We start from the raw sequence: 21,532 nt of genomic DNA on the forward strand, positions 1-21,532 counted from the left end.
TGAAATTATGAAGGGACTTTGTGTAGCTCTAACAATTATATATAGAAAGCATTGAGAAATTCAGGCCTGGCATGTAACATAATATCATTCTGCAAAGACTAAGCTGTCAACAGTGAGGGCAGATGTACTAGCCTGATTATTTCAAGTGGGCTTATCGATAAGTAAGACAATAATTGCTTTAAATGTTCTTCTATAAGAGTTCAACCACAGGTTATGAGGTTCAGGCTCTGTTTTGTGTTCCATCAATCATAACTACTTTAAGCAGAGCCTCCTCCCTCTGTAAAAACAAAAAGCCAGCAGTGTGGGTTTTCAGTATCTGTGCTACCCAAAGTAGTTTCCAACAATCGTATCTCCAGTGCACTACCTCCTCTGTGGGTCACAGGAATTTCCACAGAGCGGTCCTTTGACTGAATGTCTTAACCTAAATGGAACAGGTCTGCCGAACAGAACTCAAGGACTAGGGAAGGCAGGAGGACAGAGGCTCAGGGGGCCTTTGGTGCTCTTCTAATCATACCACAAGCAAGAAGCTTCTCACCTCACCAGTTAATCAGTTTGTCCCCAGCCCTCACTGTCACACAGCTTCAAAACTGCACTTAATTTGTTGGTTTTATTGAGCAAATTTATGTTAAACAATTTTTTAAATTGCTGGCCCTGAGATGTGTCTTCTTCATGCCCCAGCGTCCTATTAGTGAACAAGTTTCCATTATGCAGATACTTTCTTCAGACCTTTTCATAAATTCGAGTGCTGACAGTCTTATTCATGCTATATTCCTAAAAGCAGAAAGGGATCTATTAGAGTTGGTGGATGACAAGTTAAACTTGCTCTGTCCCTCCTTCCCCAGACTCTCCATTCAGAATGCAAAACAACTCAGTTAACTTGAGAAGCATGCGTCAAATAGGAGTATCTAAAAAATTCAATTTATAGAAAACTCACCACTACCATTTTCCCATCTACAATTTGTCTTTTGATTGTTGTCTCTTTGCCAAGCCATTTTTGGACGTGAATCATTGAACCACTGGTTAATGTTATGATGCTCTATAAATGCATAAAGGAATCAGTTAAAAATAACAATTCATGACACTCTAACCTACAGAAGACTAGACATCTACTTTTTCATTTCTATTTTGACATTCTTTCCCCCCATAATCCCTCCTCAGCTCTTGTCATAATTTATTTGATTTAATATTAAAATATTTATTATTAAATATTATGTTATTAAATACTGATTAAAATCACTTAATTTAAATATGACAAACTAGAGAAGTCTCAAGAGATTATTCAATTAATGCTCTCCTTCCACAGACGAACAATACCTAAACTGTTTGTGAATAATTGTTCTCTTCTATATGCTTTTTTATACAGTGACAAAGAGGGATCAGAAAAAAGTGAAAACTTGTCAAAGTTTTTGGCCCTGTGAACCATCAGAATAATTTGCAAAGGGATTGACTTTAGAGACATGAACAAAACAAGCCCAAACTGACTTGGTAATTAATCAGACTAGGTACGAATGAACCATGCTCAGCCACCTTCTGTTTTTTTCTGGATTGTGGAAAACCAAGAAGACTTAGTTTTTACCTTTACTTTCCGGTTGTCTGCTGTGATTTCCTCAAATTCTTCTCCCAGTTTGAAGGAGATCTCAGTGTTTTTGAAGGAACTTTCTGTTTTGATGTTCACTTCATCCCCATTGGCACTTATGCTGATTCTTGGCTTCGCTAACCCTGCCAGGTTCCGGGCTGCTGCATTCATTCCTGTAAGGCAGTGTGCCTTCATAAGACATTTAGGAAGTGCTAACAACTATTTTGGAAAGCAATTTAAAAAGAATATATATTTCCTCCGTTCAGGTTTTGGGTAATGTGTCATAATTTTTTCAGTGCTCACTATGATAGCTGGGTTGAGCCAAACAAGCCCATTCAGAAGGTCTATCTAGTGGTTACACTTGACATTTTGAAAAGCTCAATTCACTTTTTGAGGCTATTGTATCTTGTCTAAAATCTTCCAGACTCATGCTTCATCTAAAATATGTATCTGTGTGGTGCTTTTCAGGGGATCAAAACTCATGCTTTAGTTGGGGAAGTGTTACAACAGTAGTGCAGAGGGTGTTATTATCTTTATTTTTTTTTATTATCTTTATTTTAGAGATGAGTACACAGTGTCCCAGAGAAGCAGAAAGGCTTATTGTAGGTGATGTGTCTGGTAAGTAGCATAGCTGAGATTTAAACATGGGTTTTCTAATTGTCTAAGAATTTTAGCACACTTAAAAAAAGCAAAACAAGAAATACAATTTTCAGTTTATATAAACTACTCTGAAAGATAATGACTTAATGAAGTTCCAGCTCAGGGGCATCTGGATTAGCTCAGTTGGGTATCTGACCTGATTTCAGCTCAGGTCATGATCTCAGGGTCATGGGATTAAGCCCTGAATCAGGTCCCTGTTTGGCGCATCTGCTTCAGATTCTCAATCTCTCTCTCCCTCTGCCCTTCCCTCTGCCTTTTTCTCTGCTCTCTCTCTCTCTCTCAAATAAATAAGTAAATAAAATCCTTTAAAAAAAAATGAAGTTCAAGCTCCTCTCTTATTTGCAGATTACATTTAGATCTGGCCAAGTAAAGAGGAAATATGCAAACTAGACAATTTGGCTAAGAGCCTGGCCAGATTGAGGAATGACCATTGTCAAACTTGATTCCTATAATAGGTACACAGAAGAGCTGAGTCCTCTCTCTCATTATCAATATTGAACTTGGTTTCACATTTAGATTGTGGAATCGATAAGACACATCTGACTTCAGAGAAGCAGTGTCAGCTGTGGATCACAGAAGAGAGAAGAGTGGGGTGGTTACAATGCAAGCTTTGTACCTGTGAGCCCAGGCATGTACTTTCCTTCCTCTAACCTTTATATTTCTCAGTAGCAGATCATGGATAACTATAGTACTTGCCTCCTACATGTGCTAGGAGATGAAGTGAAAAGACTTAGCATGGCAATGGCACACAGTGGATGCTCAGCTATTATTCTCTGCCAAAGTCCAGTTCCCAATCAAAACAAGTGCTACTCTTGCCATAAGCCCAAAGTTCCTTAGATGCCCCCAAATTTAAACTCAAAACAGGTGAGTCTGAATCCATGCAGAAACAGGGAAACATGTTCTTAAATATGTTCTCTAGCTCCCTGAGAAAGTTGATACTGAGCGTGAAAAAGGGACAAACATTACATTATGTACACACTGACTTATTATGCATTGATCAGCTCAGCCAAATTAAAGAAGAAAATAAAGTTAAAAAAATTCTTGGCTTTATATACAGTTTATTATTGCAAGGAAGACTTCTCTTAATTAAATATTTAAAAATACGTGATCAAATATTAAATAATTACCATTCTTCTACCATTAGTGACAATAGTTGAGTTGTTATGGCCCTGAACCATTTTAATTGATATTTATTCAACTTGAGGATGGAGCTAAAGGATGAATAGGGTTTGTATTTCTGAGAAATATCCAGTGGTGAGACATTTGATGAGTAAAAATGTTACATTTCTTCAATAAAAAAATAGAAATTCTTCCAAATATTTTTAAAATATCACTATATGTATGAAGAGTCTAAATATTAACCAACTGGAAGTTTCATTTGTTGCTATTGCTCTTTTGAAGTTATAACTTAAAGCAAACCTTGAAACAAATTTAGCTGATGAATTTAATTATAGATATTATTACCATCTATAAATTTGAAGCTAGGAAATACTATTAGTTGAAATGATGAAGCTAGAGAGAAACTCTAGGGCTTAGGATGATACTTTCAAACAGAATAAATGGACTTAAATATATGGATAATGACTAGAAGGAAGTATCTGTGAATAATTTTTGTATTCCAAAAATTATTGCTAGTAACAAAAAAAATCAAAAACAGATACATAAACTTTGTTAATCTTATAGACTATTTCCTCCAAACACAAAAAAGAGATCTGTAGGAAAATTCATTGTAAAATGCAAACCTAACCACATCACAAAATGTGTCGCCAGTTCCCAAATCTCATAATGGTATTTCTTACCCAGTTGTTTCAAGTATTCCTCAAAGTTTTCACTGGAGACCAGCTTCCAGGTTCCCAAGAAGGGCTCAATCATGGTGGAAAGCTTGCTGAGAAGAGGCACTCACAACCAAAAGCCAAAGAAACAGGGAACGCTGTGCTACCGGTACCTTAATTTAAAAGGCGTCTTCATCATGTGACTTTTCTGGAATGACCAATGGGCAGCAGCAAGACCAAAGAGTCTAGGTACCAGCATGACTCATTTTATTTACCTCCAAATTAAGAAACAGAAAATCAACGTGTAAAGTTGAATTTAAGTCAATGATTACAGCTTCTAAGAAAGAGATTTACACCCCCAAGTCACCTGCTAAATATTATTTGTGGAATGGAGACAATTTTCAATACATCAGCCCTTTGAAATTTGAATGTTGAGTCAACTCTAAAGGAAGATCCCAACAAGTGTCCAATAAACACCTGACTAAGATGGTTTTCCCACCTGATAATAGAAGCACATCCTTGCTTGGTCCACCTCAGCTGTTTTTTGTTTGGACACGTCATGGTGCCAGAGTATACTCTTCATTAAAATAATATCCTCCCCTCCCTTCCTTGCAGGGTTGATGAATTGATATTAGTTAATGTAACTGAAGTGTCTTCAGTTGCTTGGAGTGAGGTATAGAGTATTATTAATATTATCATTACTGTTCATCAAGAGTAATTGCCCACTGGGAACAAAGGTAACAATTACCATTGAATCGTGTTTTGTGACTTAAGTCCTAAAAAGGAGGTGGAGCTAATGCTTGGAAAATTCATCTTTCAGGCTTCCAAAGTAATTGTGATATTAAGATACCACTTGAAAAAAAAAAAAGATACCACTTGAAATTGTGAGGGGAAGTTTTAGAGAGACAAAGGGTATCTTGATATCTACATTCTAAAAGACAAGGCAGTAGAATTTAAATCTCTGTACAATTACTTTTAAAGTCATCTTTGGTAACCCACGTAATATGGACTTTGCAATTTTGCCTTCACTGAGAAGGATTAGATTCCGTGGCTCTAGATTTACATCTCAGTTTTGAATTCCAGTTGTTTTGAAGAAAGCTGAAAAATCAGGCACCAAAAGAAGGATATTCATCCTATATTCTGCTTGTGTCAAATATTTCTTCAATTCAAAGAAATATTTATTTAAGTCATCTGTGAAAAAAAAAAAACAAATTTAAAAAGAGGTTGATGCTTTGGCACCATAACATTATCACCTAAGTGGGGTAGGGAATTTCTTTTGATGATAACATATAAAGAAGGGATTTATAATGCAATGTCTTTTTATTTTAAGATTTTATTTATTCATGAGAGACAAGAGAGAGGCAGAGACATAAGCAGAGGGAGAAGTGGGCTCCCCGTGGGGAGCCCCATGTGGGACTCAATCCCAGGACCCCAGGATCATGACCTGAGCTGAAGGCAGATACTCAACCACTGGCCACCCAGGTGCCCCTATAATGCAGTATCTTTATAAATACAATAGTTACTAAAATACCTGGAGGGCAAAACAAGGGAAGCAAAAACCCTAGAATCAGTTTCAGGAAACTGAGACCTCTCCCCAAAATACATGCCTTAACGGTTGAAAGTATACTCAGAGGTGATGTTCAAATAAGGAACAGATCATATCTTGCTTTACTGGTTCTAGATGAGTATTTACATTCTCTGCTTGAAAGATAGCAAGCCACCATGGCTCTCTGTGTCTGCCGGTGGGGTAGTGTGGCATTAGCATAATCATCCTTGTCCCAATTTCCCTTCCATTGACTGATTCAGAAATCAACCCTGTGGTCCATTGAGAACTCAGTTGTCCCATGAGACAAATGAGAAAGCAAAATTTCTGGCCTCCATAAAATTCCCTTAGCCCTAAGAGAAAGGCCAAAGGATGGTTCCTCTTCTCCTCTGCACATTTTGCTTTTCTGTATAACTTAGGACGGCTGCAGCCATTGTGCTACCAAGTCAAAGATGAAGCCAAAACTGAGGATGGCAGAGTGGGAAGTGGGGAAGAACTAAGACCATTTTATTTCTGGAATTTTGAATATGTAAATTACTGAATTTCATTATTATTGAAACAGTTGCATGTCTGAGTTTTCATTACTTGCATCTTAAGCCTTTGTCATCGATAGGCCTTAGCAAATAGCTTTACTTAAATGATTGATTTGGATGCTCAAAAAACCAATCACACGTATATGACACTGGCCTCATGCACAGCAACTCCCATCTTTCCAGGTCCGACTCAAACATCTTCTTCTCTGTGAAACTGTTCAGAGCTAATTGATCCCTAGTATGTAGTACAGTTATACTTTCACAGAAAAATATTAGAGAACATTTCTTATAGTATTGCAAGTAGTTATTTTCCAACTTGTCCCCGGAATTATTTTACAAGTGCATCAAGCACAAAAAACATTCCTTACTCCTCTCCATATCCCAAAGACAGTGTCTGCTATAGGGTAGATGGTCAATGAATGTTTTACGAATGATTGACAAAAGGAATAAACAGGTTTGTTTCATTTTAATTGACAGTTCCCTTTTTCTGATCTCAATCTCTCCAACAGTGACTCTAGGCAAGCTTGTAATACATTGGTCCAACCTGCTCACATGATAGGTCTTTTATTACCATCATCAGACAGTAGGGGGATTCTCAGATTCCTTCTTTGCTCTATGTCTCTTATTACCATACAAGGAGTCTCTTCCCAACAAAGTAAGTGCTACCACCACTAGCCTTTGGCATTTTTTTTTTTTTGTCTGATCATAAACACAAAACAAAACAAAAAACACCATTCCCTCAAGTAAAAAAATTTTCAACTGAGAATGTTCTTAATTGCTAATCCTAGCAAAGGAGCTAGAATACAATAATTTGGTATGGAACAGTTAGACATCTTGTTTTCATGACAATTACAATGTCTGTTTCTCCATTATCTCATTTTTATATGTTTCTCCAATATCTCATTTTCTATATGAACTTTTTCTTGTGATAGTTTAGATATTAAGTAGTTTTTAATAAAGTTTGATGTTTGAGGAGCCACATTCTCCACTGGCGAGAAATAGTGGTAAAAATGAAAATATATCAGTAGCTACAAAAGTATTCAGAAGTATGTCTGGTAATTTATTTCTGTACATATACTATTTTAGCTGGAGCCACATTAGATTTATTTTCAAACTTTTTATTGTAAAATACATGTTTCACAAAATTAACTATCTTAAACATTTTTAAATGTACAGTTCGGCGGCATTACATTCATATTTTTACACAGCCATTGACCACCATCTATTTCCAGAACTCTTTTCGTCTTGCAAAACTGAAACTCTATACCTACTAAACAATAACGTGATTTTCCCTTTCACCCAGCCTCTGGCAACCACTATTCTACTTCCTGTCTCTATGATTTTGACTACTCTAAGCACCTCAGATAAGTGGAATCATATAGTATTTGTTTTGTGTGTGTGTGACTGGCACATTTCACTTAGCATAAATTCCTTAAATTTCATCCAGGTTGTACCATGTCAGAATTTCCTTCCTTTTTAATACTTATTAATATTCCATTTGTATGTAAGTACAACGTCTTGCTTATCCATCTGTCAGTGGACCTTGAATTGCTTCTAAATTTTAGTTATTGTGAGTACTATTGCTATGAATATGGGTGCACAAATATCTCTTTGAGACCCTGCTTTCAATTTTAGGGGTAAATACTCAGAAGTAGAATTGCTGGACCACATAGTAATTACATTTTTAATTTTTTGAGGAACTACCATACTGTTTTCTACAGCAGGAAAACATTTTACCTTCTGACCGATGGTACACAAGGGTTCCAATTTCTCAACATCTTTACCAACACATTATTTGTAGTTTTTAAAGATTCTAAAATTTATTTTAGAGAGAAAGAGAGCAAATAGGGGGAGGGGCAGAGGAAGAGGGAGATAGAGAATCCCCAAGCCGACTCCTGTTTGTGAGCAAGGAGCTCAAAATCAGGACCCTCCGATCATGACCTGAACCTAAACCAAGAGTCAGCCTCCCAATTGACTGAGCCACCCAGGCACCTCTGGTTTGTTTTTTTAATAGTAGCCATTTTAATAGATGTGACGTAGTATCTCATTGTAATTTTGATTTTCATAATCACTAATGATTGGCAGTATTGGATATCTCTTCATGTACTTATTGGACATTTGTATATCTTCTTAAGAAAAATGTCTTTTCAAGTCTTTTGCCCATTTTTTAATCAGGCTGTTAGTTTTATTTACTATTGAGTTTTAGGCACTCTCTCTATATTCTGGATATTAATTCCTTATCAGAGATATGATTTCCAAATATTTTTCCCATTCTGTGAATTGACTTTTTACTCTGTTGTTAGTATATCAACACAATAGATAGACACAGATTTTTAATTTTCATGAAGTCCAATTTGTTGTTGCCTGTGACATTGGTTTGTATTCAAGAAATCATTGCCAAATCCAGTGTCATGAAGTTTTTACTCTATATTTTCTTCTAAAAATTTTATGGTTTCAGGTCTTACATTTAGGTCATGGATCCATTTGAGTTCATTTTTGCATATGGTAATGGTTCAACTTCATTCTTTTGCATGTGATATCCAATTTTTCCAGCACCATATGTTGAACACCGTCCTTTACCCATTAATTAGTCTTGGCACATTCATTGAAAATTATATGACCATGTATGTGAGGGTTAATTTCTGGACTCTCAAAAAAAAAAAATTTCTGGACTCTCTATTCTAGTCCATATATGTCTGTCTTTATGCCAGTACTACACTATTCTGATTATAGTAGCTTTGTAGTAAGTTTTAAAATCAGGAAATATGAGTAATCCAATTTTATTTTTATTTTTCAGAATTGGCTCTTTGTGATCCCTTTAGATTCCATATGAATTTTAGAATGGGTTTTCTATTTCTGCAAAAAATGTCATTGGGATTTTGATGGGGATTCCATTACTTCTGTAGATAGCTTTGAATGGTATTGACATCTTAACAATATTAAGTCTTCCAGTCTATAAATATGGGATATCTTTCCATTTATCTATGTGTTCTAAAAATTTCTTTTAGAAATGTTTTGGAGTTTTCATTGCACAAATCTGTTAACCAAAAGTTAATTCCTTTAATTAAGTTAAATTAATTATGTTAATTCCTACGTATTTTATTTTTTGCTGCTATTGTAAACGGAAATGTTTTTTTAATTTACTTCTCAGGTTGTTCAGCGTTAGTGTATAGAAACACAACTACTTTTTGTGTGTTGATGTTGTATCCTGCTGCTTTGCTGAATTCATTTATTCTAATTGGTTTGTTTCAGGTGTGTGGAATCTCTAGGATTTTCTTTATATAAAATCATACCATCTGTGAACAGAAATAATTTTACTTCTTTTTCAGCTTGGATGCCTTTTTTTTTTTCATTGCACAATTACTTTGACTAGTACTTCTAGTAACATATTAAGTAGAAATGGAAGAAGCTGTCTCATTCTTGGTTATAGAGAGAGAGAGGCAGAGACACAGGCAGAGGGAGAAGCAGGCTCCCTGCACCGGGAGCCCGATGTGGGATTCGATCCCGGGTCTCCAGGATCGCGCCCTGGGCCAAAGGCAGGCGCTAAACCGCTGCACCACCCAGGGATCCCCTAGAGGAAGAACTTTTAGTTTTGCTATTGAGTCTAATGTTCAATGTGGGGTTTTCATATTTGGTTTTTGTTATGCTAAGGTAGTTTCCTACTATTCCTAGTCCATAGAATGTTTTCACATGAAAAAGTATTGAATTTTGTCAAATGCACTCTCTGTATCATTTGAGATGACCATATAGTTTTTCCCCCTTCCTTGTGATAATGCAGTATATTAGATTGACTGATTTTTGTATGTTGAACCATGTTTGCATTCCCAGAATAAATTCCAATTAGTCATGGTGTATAATCATTTTAACACACTGCTGAATTCTGTTTGCTAGCATATTGTTGAGGACTTTTGCCTCAAAATTTATATGGCTGTAAATAGCCCTTTCTAACGTTTTTTTCTTCAAGTGTCTTTGAAGTTAGAATCTGGGTTACATGGCTTCATAAAATGAATTAGACAGTCTTCCTTTTTCTCTAGTTAGGTTTTTTGTTTTTTGTTTTTTGTTTTTGTGGAAGATTTTGAGAAGGATCGGCATTAGTTCTACTTTAATTTGGTAGAGTTCACCAGTGAAAACATTAACCCTGGGACTTTTCTTTATCAGATATTTGGTTACTGATTCAGTCTCCTTACTAGTTACAGATCTATTCATTCAGATTTGCTATTTCTTTCATGGTTTAGTCTTAGTAGGTTTTGTATTTCTAGGAATTTGTTCCTTTGATCTAGGTTATCCTATTTGTTGATGTACAACAGAGTTCTCTAATCCTTTCTATTTCTGTAGAATCAGTAGTAATGTCTCTAGTTTCATTTCTGACTTAGTAATTTGAGCCTTCTTTTTTTCTTAGTCCATCTAACTAAAGATTTGTCAATTTTGCTGATCTTTTGAAGAACCAAATTTTGGTTTGATTGATTTTTCTCTCTCATTTTTTCTATTTCCTATTACATTCATCTCTGCTCTGATTTTTATTATTTCCTTCTGCTAGCTTTGGGCTCAGTTTTTCTTGTTTTTCAAGTTTCTTGAGTTGTAAAGTTAGGTTGTGGATTTAAAAACTCCTCTCTTTTTTTCTTCTCCTCTTTTAATAATAGTATTTGTGACTATAAATTTCCCACTTAGCATTATTTTCACTGCATCCCATAAGTTTTGATGTTGTGTTTCAGTTTTCATTCATTTCCAAGTGTTTTCTAATTCCTCTTGTTATTTTTTTCTGTGATTCATTGGTTGTTGTTTAACTTCCACAAATTTGTGAATTTTCCATTTTTTCTGTTACTGATTTCTTACTTCATCCCATTTGTCTAAAGAAGACATTTTATATCTCTATCTTTTTAAATTTATTGAGACTTAATTTGTATTCTTTCTATCATGGAGAATGTTCCATGTACACTTGAGAAGAATATGTATGCTGGTTGTTAGGTTGAGTGTTCTATACATATCTGTTAGATTTAGTTGGTTTATTGTGTTTTTCAAGTTTGCTATTTCCTTACATATGTTCTATCTGGTTATTCTATCCCTTATTGAGAGAGATTTGAATTCTCCAAGTATTATTGTAGAATTGTCTATTTCTCCCTTTAATTCTGGCAAGTATTTTTTATTGAGACATAAAAATTGTCATTTTTTGCTTAATATATTTTGATGGTCTGTTACTAGATAAATGTTTATAATTATTATATATTCTTGCTGTATTGAAATTTTCATTAATATATAAGCCTATTTTGTCCGTTATTAGTATGGCCACCTCTGCTCTCTTTTGGTTACTATTTGCATGGAATATCCTTTTCTATCCTTTGACTTTCAGCTTCGATCTTTGAATCTAAAGTTAGTTTCTTATAGGTAGCATATGGTTAGATTATGTTTTTTCATTCTTTCTGCCAACCTCTGTCTTTGATTGGAGTGCTTACTCCATTTACATTTAAACAATTACTGATAAGGAGGGATTTATTTCTGTCATTTTACTGTTTTCCATGTGCTTTGTAGTTTTTTCCCCCTCATTTCCTGCATTACTATTTTCTTTTTTGTTTAGTTGTTTTTTTGTAGTGAAACACTAAAATTCCTTTCTCATTTCCTTTAGTTGTTTATTTTTTCCTTTTGTTGTTTTCTATAACTAGTTTCTTTTTTATTTCCATGGGGATTACATTTAACATCCTAATGTTATAACTAATTCTAATTTGAATTTATGCCAACTAAACTTGAAAAACATAGAAAATCTGCTTGGTATTTGCCAAGTTATTCTATCATAAAACTAATTAATAAGCAATTAATGACAGTTATCTTTCATGGCCTAACTCAAATACATCTTCTATGTTGAAAACTCTGACTACTCCAACACATGTTGGTCCATAGAATATACCACATAATTTAGTGTATAATCCATTTCTTTCCCTACATTGCATCTTAATTCATTCTGTTAAAATTACTGAGGGATTACCATGTTTTAGGCACTATGCTAGATTCTGGGTATACATGTAAGTGACTTGCTCTAGAAGCAGTGATAACCTAGTGAATGGGAAAGAAGTAATGGGAAATGGGAAATGTAGTAATATCTTGTTATACTAAGAACACACACACTTTTCTGTGTTCATGGAGAAGAAAGTTTTAACCTTTCCTAGATTTCGGGGATAAGGATAGAGGAAGAGAGGGAATATCAGGACAATTTTCTGAGGTAATGTGATGGTATTCATGCTATTTCTCTGCTACATTAAGAATATGAATATGGGCTACCATTCTTTCTGTGTTCCATACCACACCTAACGCAAAGAAGATAGTTAACTTACTCATTCAAGAATCGTTTATTAAGCTCTAACTCCCCTGTTCACTATGCCAGGGTCTGGGGATCTCGCTACAAATCTGACACAATCCTTGCCCTTGAAATGCTCTCAATGACTGATTTTTTTTTCCTGTTGCCTACAATTTTCTGTTTGTTTGACTCTGAATCCTTTTATTGTATCCTGCGTTGGGATACAGCTGATGTATGAATAAATGGATGGATCCATAATTAGATGTAAGGTCAATATTGTGTTTTTCACATCTAATTAGAGAGATGTTCATTGATAAGCTAGCTAAGTGCTGTGCCTTACTCCTTCACTCAGCCATTTCCTGTATCCGTACAGTCTGGCTAGCAGTGCTATAAACACACTGCTTAAAAGCTAGACCCCAAAGATTAAAAAAAAAAATCACTACCTGACAGCCATCATGGAGGCTTACATGTTCCAACTCAAGACTTCAAAATCTACTTTTCCCTTCAGCAGCAACACATCTGAAGAGGTAACTTTTCACAAGTGCCTCACAAACCCTTGAGTAATTCTCAAGTGCAGATGATAACTTCTTTCTTTCCCATTGAAGAAAGCAAATAAAAGAACATGTTTATTTAAAAAAGTATTTTACAGGGATCCCTGGGTGGCGCAGCGGTTTGGCGCCTGCCTTTGGCCCAGGGCGCGATCCTGGAGACCCGGGATCAAATCCCACATCGGGCTCCCGGTGCATGGAGCCTGCTTCTCCCTCTGCCTGTGTCTCTGCCTCTCTCTCTCTCTCTCTGTGACTATCATAAATAAATAAAAAAAAATTAAAAAAAAAAAAAAGTATTTTACAGGATAATATTGAATTTAAGTCATTTATTTATTTATTTATTTATTTATTTATTTATTTATTTATGATAGTCACACAGAGAGAGAGAGAGGCAGAGAGAGAAGCAGGCTCCATGCACCGGGAGCCCGACGTGGGATTCGATCCCGGGTCTCCAGGATCGCGCCCTGAGCCAAAGGCAAGCGCCAAACCGCTGCGCCACCCAGGGATCCCAAGTCATTTATTTTTAAAAGTAAAATAATTTGTAAATTTTTGTATACTTTATTATTGGTAGTAACTTATTTTGACATATCACACAATGGTCAAGTCACAATAATGACTTGGGTGAAAATCACTATTCTAAATAGGCTAGGTCACCTTTTCAAAACTTATGCATAATTTTCAAATAAAAATTTAAGCCAGTACTGATTTGGGATTTGGAAGAAGTATTTCTAAGGCAGAAATTATAGTTCAATGATGGTAGTGATGGGAATTGGAGAAAACAAAGGATATGCTGACCTATCATGTCATCTGAATCTCACAGTTTCTGAAGACTGAGTGAATGGCTTTTTGAAACATTCTTATCTACTTCGAAATATAGATGGACTCTATACCCACACATCTGTTTTTCTGAGAAGTATATACTTGATCCTTTCTTCTTTTTTTATAAATATTTTATTTATTTATTCATGAGAGAGAGAGAGAGAGGCAGAGACACAGGCAGAGGAAGAAGCAGGCTCCATGCCGTGAGCCCGACATGGGACTCAATCCCGGGTCTCCAGGATCAGGCCCTGGGCTGAAAGCGGTGCTAAACCGCTGAGCCCCCCAGGCTGCCCCCTGTCTTTCTTCTTTTAAGAGTAGAATCTTCTCTATGTTTTTGTATGTATGTTGGTAGAAGCAATGTCAGACAATGGAAAATTATGTGAGCCTCAAAGTCTCAAGAAGGATGAATTTGAGAACTGATACTCAAAGATGTTTCTTGTATCTATGGCTTTAGTTTTATGAAAATACAAAAACAAGAAATTAACTTATCTAGCAAATTTACATTGAACTGAATTTTCTTACTCAGTGCTTCCACAGAATCTGAAAAATAAGTAAACTTGAAGAGTAAATTTTCAAAAATACCTAGATCCACAAATACACATAATTAGAAGTGGTGCCTAATGCAACTTTGTAAAAAGTTAGCACAGAGGAACCATTAAGGGATGAGGAAGTTTCGGGATGAGGGAAGGGAGAGTTTTAGACAGAAAGAAGCAGAACATACCAACACACACACACCCACACACAAACCCACCTCCCCACACACACACAACTTAAGACAAAAAAAAGTATGAAAATTGCTTGGTATGGTGGAAGCAGGAATGAAAAGACAATAAGAGCAATGATCAAACTACACAGCTGGGAAAAGGCAAGTATAAGACAAATATGCATGCCACGCTATGGAGATTGGACCTTCTCTGGATGCAATGGGCATCACTTACAGCTTTTAATCAGTGAGTGAACAGGTCAGGTTTTTATTGTATAAATTGTATAAATGTATAAATATTATTTATGAAGTCTACAGAACTTGGAAAAGAGAAGAGGGAATTGAGAATAAAAGAGGGAAATTGGGCAGCCCACGTGGCTCAGTGGTTTAGCACTGCCTTCAGCCCAGGGCCTGATCCTGGAAACCTGGGATCGGGTCCCACCTTGGGCTCCCTGCATGGAGCCTGCTTCTCCCTCTGCCTGTTTCTGCCTCTCTCTCTCTCTCTCTCTCTCTCTCTGTGTCTCTCATAAATAGATAAATAAAATCTATTATAAATAAATTAAATAAAATTTATTAGGAGAGTCCAGAAGTAATTTTAAAAATGTTTGGTGGTATTGGCAATGGAAATGAGGAAAGCAAACATTAAAGAAATTTTAAGTTGATAGAATCAACATGATTTTTTAAAAATAAAATAGATGCTGTGGAGTGAGGAAGAAGATAAATTCAATAATGATTTTAATATTTATGGAATGGGAAATTGGACAAAACATCCTGGCATTCACTGAGCTTTGGAAAATAGGATGATCAATAAGTTTTAGGGAGTGAGAGGAAGAGGGCAGCAATGGTAAGTTTAGCGTAGAACATGTTGAGTTGAGGTGCCTAGGACATCCACTTGATCACCTTCAAGTCTTTCTTTTTTCTAACTCTCCCTCATCCTTGGATGATCTCATCACCATTTATGAATTAAATTACCACTTGGGGCAGCCCCGGGTGGCTCAGTGGTTTAGTGCAGCCTTCAGCCCAACATCTGATCCTAGAGACCCAGGATCAAGTCCCACGTCGGGCTCCCTGCATGGAGCCTGCTTCTCCCTCTGCCTGTGTCTCTGCCTCTCTCTCTCTCTCTCTCTCTCTCTGTGTGTGTGTGTGTCAGGAATAAATAAATAAATAAATCTTTAAATAAATAAATAAATAAATAACCACTTGGATACTGAGGACTCCTAGATCTATATCCTAGCCAAGGTTGCTTTCTTGAGTTTCAGATTCTGTTTATTCCCTAGTTAGCTTTCTGTACTGTAAACCTCAGTTTCCTCATCTGTGAACAGGAATACTAAAATCACCTTATAGGATTACTGTGATAATAAATGAAGTAAAACACGCAAAGTGCCTGGGACCAAAGTAAGTGCTTAATAAATATTCATTTATGAAGAATTGTCTTACTGGGTCCCTATAAGGCTTCTCTTGTGGAGTTCTTTAATCCTCCAGTAAGCCCAAACTGAGAATCTGATTCTCTGTTTTTGCAAAGAAAGTAAATTCTTATGATCAGGAGCTGACTTCACCTCTTCTGGCCTCTTCATATCTTGGTGTTGTGCAAAAAACAAGTGTTCAGAAAATAATGGACTTATTCTTAAAGGAAACATCACAAACAGAATTCTAGCAACTGCAGCACACTAACAGACTCTGGCTGACTGTAAAATATAGGTATGTAGTTTAGAAATGTTCGTCTATGTAGGTGGAGCTCCACACAGTGATTTCTAGAATAGCTTCAAAGCTTCTACAAAAAGCAGAAGAAATCTCTCTCTCTCTCTCTTTTACACACACACACACACACACACACACACACACACATTTCTGTCTGGGAGGCCTCATTATCGTTTTTGTTTGTTTGTTTTTAAATCCATGGAGATTTTATTTGAATAAAAAGTTCCAAAACATATTCAATATTTTATTTAATAAAAAGTTCCACTCCTCAAAAAAAGAAAAATTTGAAAGCCACCATAAGAACATTTGCATCATTACTCATTACAAACTGTCATCTCTTTTCTGGAATGAACATTATGGGATTATTTGCATTAATTTTTGAGAAACTCCAGAGATAGCTTAGGTTTGCCATTAATTTTTCAGATTAAAAGTTATACTCTAGAAATATTGCTCTGCAACATGTATTACTGCTCATTCTCTCAAGGGTCTAGAATAGGAAGGTATGAAGTGGCAGGGCTTGGCCCAGCTGGCTATGGGCCACTTCACTACGTTTAAAACTACCTTAGGTCTTTGAGAGATAGTTACTTGACTATAAACATGCTACAAAAGGACTAGAATATGACATATTCAGTCATAACAAATTTATCATCTCCTACCTAAAACAATTGAAAATTCATGAATATTTATTTTTTTTACCTTGGATTACCATGAAAAATCCTGTTACTTCCATGAGAAACAAAGCAAAAATATAATTCTCTATTTCCTTCATTGAATTATGAGTAAGAAAGATCCAGCACAATGAATGAATTATTACATCACCTTCTATATCTAAAAGGTTTTATTTAACAAACATATCCATGTTGAATAAGATCATTTGGGGGAAATTGGTTGCTTGCTAATTAGTAGAAAATAACAATACATGTTTGGACAATACATCCAACAGAATGTTGTAGAGTTCAATGCAAACTTCAGCTCGATGTCCCTTGGATTATGCTCTCTCATAAATTCTGGTAGAAGTGACGCCTTTCATGATACATTCCTAGACACACAAAAAAATTTCTTGGTCAGTCACAGGACTAAACTATGGGTTTATTTAATGTCTCCTTCAATGTTGGGAAGGAAACAGTATCATTTGAAAATATTCGTTCTGGGCCCCTATATATACTTGTTATTATAATAAGTTAGGGAGATATAAAGACCAAGAAAACACAAGTCCTCCCCTCCAGGAACTTTATGATCTTTAAGTTGAGTGAGAAATGCATCATACAATATGGTGTGTGCTGAGAGCAGTCATAGAATGCTTCTTGAGGCACAGCACGTGTCAACTGAACTTAAAAGCTTGAAGGACAATTGCCAGAGTGAAACCATAATCCCAGTGAATCACCTTTTTTGTTCTAGGTAAGCAAGCATGACTAACTGCTTCTTTAGATAAAATAGTGATTATAAGATGACCTAGCAGTAGAGCCTAGAATTAAGCAACTAGAAGATATTCACCACCACCAGTTTATCATCCACTCGTTTTCTCTTTATGGTAGTTGATTTTCCGTCCCACTTCTGCACCTGTACCAGGACACCTCCATCTAAGGTTATGATGCTCTGTGAACATAATTAAAAATGATTACCATTTGTATATGGTTGAGGAAAATAAAACCAAAAACATCACTTTTGAATAAAGGAATATTTTGAGGTCATTAGTCATTCTAAATTATAAGGATATATTAAAATAAAAATGGGTGTCAAAAACAATAGCATGCAAATAATGCATTATGATCAGAATATTATACAAAAACATACTTGAAATGATACTGTAAAAATGTAGATAATAAATTTATTTTGAGATGATCTTTTTTTTTTTGCTTCCACTCTTCCATAAGCATTCTCTAACATTGTTATGTTATTTTAATTCACTTCATATAATTTATATATTGTGTGGCAAATAAATTATGTTAATCACTTTTTTAAAAGAATAAAGACAGCCTTATAGAAAGGAGAAGATTCACCAACTAAATATCAAAGGCAACATGGTTTGAATTTAGAAGTCAGGGATCTTTGACCCGTAATGAATAGTTTCTCTCCTTTTATACAAAATGGCTTCTTATTTTTTTTTCCAAAATGGCTTCTTATTGTCAGCAGTGTTTTAGAAACCATGCTATTATTCTTCTCTAATTTCTTCTTCCTCACCTTGACTTTTCTGTCATCCGCAGTAACTTCATCAAATTCCTGGCCCAGTTTGAAGGAAATCTCGGTATTTTTAAAGGTGCTTTCTGATTTAATGGTGATCACATCCCCGTTTACACTGATGACCATGTTGGGTTTGGCCATGCCAGCCACTTTCCTGGTGGCGAAGCCCACTCCTACGGGTGGGAAAAGAAAAAAAAAACTGTCAAGTTCACAATTTTCCTTCATGTGTAACAAACAGCTGTAGCGTATGTGTGTTTGTGTTTGTATGTGTATAGGTGGGTGAGTGTGTATAGGTGGGTATGTGCTCATAAAAGGCAAAGACACCAGTGAGTTTCTTAAAAGCCCCATTTAAACAGCTGCTGCAGATAAGTAGAGCAGGATTATACTTAAAGAAACCCATGGTACGATTAAGTATAGGTCTGTCTAAATTCCTTCCTGGTTTCAGATACAACTCCACAGGAGACACATTGGTAATTTTGGAAAAGAGATTTTATATATATAGTGACTGCACTTGCAAATCAACTGGCCATCTCAGCCATTAGGGCAGCAATGGTCATTTTGCTCAATTCATGAAACTCTTGGGTCACCTCGACCTTTCTTTTTTAGAAAACAAAAATCCATGGTCAAAGAGAATTCTCAATAGGATTTTAAAACCAACATAGAGTTACTCCACTTAAAAATATGCTGTTTGGGTGTACAAAAGTCACATTTCATCACGTTTGCTGCCAAGTCCTATTTTCTTGGCTTTTCCAAATTACTCTACTATGAAATGAAGATTTTGATTAATTTCTCCAAAAGGCAAAATGTTTCCTACATACCATCTAAGAATAAACTGTGGGAAAGGTTAAAGAGGGTCTAGTCAATTTTGAAAACTTCAAAATTTGAAGAACCACTATTTGAGTAAGTTTAAAAATCAATACTTTGATTCTCAATCACCTCAGTTGCAAATCCGTCTTTTAAAAAAGGAACTTTTTTCCTTAGGTAAGGTAAGGGGTGAACAGCTTACAGCTTAATGCAGACAGTGGGAACTTGCTGTCACTGCATATGTTATACAGAATTTATGGCAGTCGTCAACGTGTTGAAATTCTTAACACATGTACATAAATCTAAGCTACTTCTTTGACTACAGACTATTTGTCTATACCAAAGGTTAGATAGAGGTAAAAGGGAGAGAAATAGTATACCAAACAAGCGATGCTGAGGCTCTTATTTAGTTCCCTGTCTGAAAAAATGGCTGCACATGGAAAGATATATTGCTTCATCAAGGCCTGGCTCTGTTACAAAATATAACTTCAAATACATGCAGTGAGTCAGTATAATGAATGGATGCAGCATCGGGTGTAATTCCAGAATGGCTGACCTTGGGAAAAATCACATTCTCCATTTGCTTTATTCAGTCCTTCTTTGACTGATGAAAGTACTACCTGCTACTGGTCATCTCTAGAGCAACTAATTTCAGGAGTTATCTTATTGTCTTTCCTTACTATCAGTACTTTATAATTTTAAAACACAATGGTACAAGAATTTAAATATAAATGTTAAAAAAGCATAAAGTGTTCCTAAAAATCAATAGCAAAATAGCCTCAAATCCTGACATCTCTGTATCGGCACGTACTAATTAGTTTCTTGAATCATGACTAGTTGATATTCTAGAAAGTTAGTTCTCACTGATGCTGACGTCCATAATCTATAAACAAGGAAAACAGTAGTGCTTACAGACAAGGAAAAAATATATACTGTATGATTCAGGAAAAGGTGAAGTCTTGAGATAGATTGGAATCCTAACCCCTCTAAAAACCCCTCCTCAAATTGTTACCCATTGATACAACCTTATCATGCAGAGGGGTGTGAGGAGAGGGGCTTTCAAGGTAGAAGCTGAGTGAGAACCAACCTCCGGACCCTCTTGCTTCACCACAGTAATTATCCAGGGAACATTCACACAACACACCTGCAGTGTTAGCAGAACTCTAAAAGCCTGAAAGCCTCCATTATTAAAGAGAAGGTACATAATGTATATAATATTGTCCTTTGACTTACTTGGCAATCCTATGGCATCCCACGTAATTCCTAGTCAAAAAATATTTAACCCCTTAAAGCAACATATTTTCTGAAATTAAGATTTTGGCTCCCATAAAACAATCACACATTTTAACAGATTGACAGAAAATAAAATAATCGGTTAATATATGTTTACTTTAAAGCTACATTAAAAAGAGAAATATAATATTTTCAGCTTCAAATAGAAATTTTTGAATCATGGGGAATATAGTCTTACTTATTTTAGATGCAAGAGAGAATAAATGAGAAACAGGCAAAGGGCCAAGTAAAACAAAGATACCCAGCTTAGCAGTGAAATAAAATCTTGTCACTTCTATGGACTGTAAAAATTCCAGGTAGACCTTTTTTTTTTTTAACGTATATATTGGCTCACCATTAGTTGTGACTTTGGTCTAGAATGTTTCTACCAACAAATGATTCTCGCTTGCTACTTTTATAACTTCTGTATAGAAAGCAGCATTTCGTATCTCGCCAATAAAGCAGCCATAAGCCCCTTGTCCCCAGAGAAAAAGTTATAAATCCAGTCACCCCACAACATATTTTCTTACCCACTTCTTTCATGTAATCATCAAAGTTTTCACTGGAGCTAAGTTTCCAGGTACCCACAAAAGCATCACACATTTTATGAGCTTTTAGGATTATCTCCAAGATGAGAAAAAAGCTGCCGTGGTCTGTAAGGTGTTATGACCTTCTGGAGCCCAGATAACTTCCTTTTAAAGATGCCCAGATCATGTGATCTTAGGAATAACCAATTGGGGATAATATCAGATCATTTCCTTCATTACCAGCCTCTGCAATTTTTCCTCTGAGTCATGTTTTTAATAGAAATTTCTCAACTTTGGTTCTCCCTGGCAAATGGTCATTTGACTTAGAGTACAAATTATTTTTAAGCATTAACAACATATTTTCAACATTCCTATTTTGACAGTTTTAATGCTCAGTGCATTCAATTTGTCCCTATTGTTTCCATACATATTTAACCCAGGGTAGAGTAGGTTAATTATCTTGGGGTGAACTTTGACCTCCTTTTCTGGAATTTCTATTATAATTACAATTACATGGTTCTTTTGAATTGAGGAACATGAGAATTACCTTACAAATTCTTCAGTAATTGCAAAGGCTCTTTGGGACAGTACTTGGGGGTTACCTGCCAAT

At 35.7% G+C, this 21,532-nt stretch overlaps 2 protein-coding genes across 2 annotated transcripts; both read right to left on the reverse strand.

Moving 5' to 3' along the window:
- Positions 1-588: 588 nt before the first annotated feature.
- Positions 589-4,180, reverse strand: FABP9 (fatty acid binding protein 9). Its single transcript, XM_025433673.3, has 4 exons — positions 4,036-4,180; positions 1,577-1,749; positions 935-1,036; positions 589-771 (listed from the first exon to the last, which is right to left on the reverse strand). The coding sequence occupies exons 1-4, from the start codon at positions 4,106-4,108 to the stop codon at positions 721-723; spliced, it is 399 nt and encodes a 132-aa protein (XP_025289458.1). The 5' UTR covers positions 4,109-4,180; the 3' UTR covers positions 589-720.
- Positions 4,181-16,361: 12,181 nt separating this feature from the next.
- Positions 16,362-21,084, reverse strand: LOC112650771 (fatty acid-binding protein, adipocyte). Its single transcript, XM_025433634.3, has 4 exons — positions 20,926-21,084; positions 18,320-18,492; positions 17,633-17,734; positions 16,362-17,177 (listed from the first exon to the last, which is right to left on the reverse strand). The coding sequence occupies exons 1-4, from the start codon at positions 20,996-20,998 to the stop codon at positions 17,127-17,129; spliced, it is 399 nt and encodes a 132-aa protein (XP_025289419.1). The 5' UTR covers positions 20,999-21,084; the 3' UTR covers positions 16,362-17,126.
- Between the last annotated feature and the right edge of the window lie 448 nt (positions 21,085-21,532).

Source organism: Canis lupus, chromosome 29 (assembly GCF_003254725.2).
Source record: "Canis lupus dingo isolate Sandy chromosome 29, ASM325472v2, whole genome shotgun sequence".
Lineage (NCBI taxonomy): Eukaryota > Metazoa > Chordata > Mammalia > Carnivora > Canidae > Canis > Canis lupus.

Coding starts and splice junctions, on each gene's coding strand:
- FABP9 (XM_025433673.3), bottom strand. CDS start 4,108: ATGATTGAGCCCTTCTTGGGAACCTGGAAGCTGGTCTCCAGTGAAAAC. Junction 1,037..1,576: donor CAGACAACCGGAAAGTAAAG/GTAAAAACTAAG, acceptor ATGCATTTATAG/AGCATCATAACATTAACCAG. Junction 772..934: donor TAGATGGGAAAATGGTAGTG/GTGAGTTTTCTA, acceptor TTCTGCTTTTAG/GAATATAGCATGAATAAGAC.
- LOC112650771 (XM_025433634.3), bottom strand. CDS start 20,998: ATGTGTGATGCTTTTGTGGGTACCTGGAAACTTAGCTCCAGTGAAAAC. Junction 18,493..20,925: donor TGATTACATGAAAGAAGTGG/GTAAGAAAATAT, acceptor TCCCACCCGTAG/GAGTGGGCTTCGCCACCAGG. Junction 17,178..17,632: donor TGGATGATAAACTGGTGGTG/GTGAATATCTTC, acceptor TTGTGTGTCTAG/GAATGTATCATGAAAGGCGT.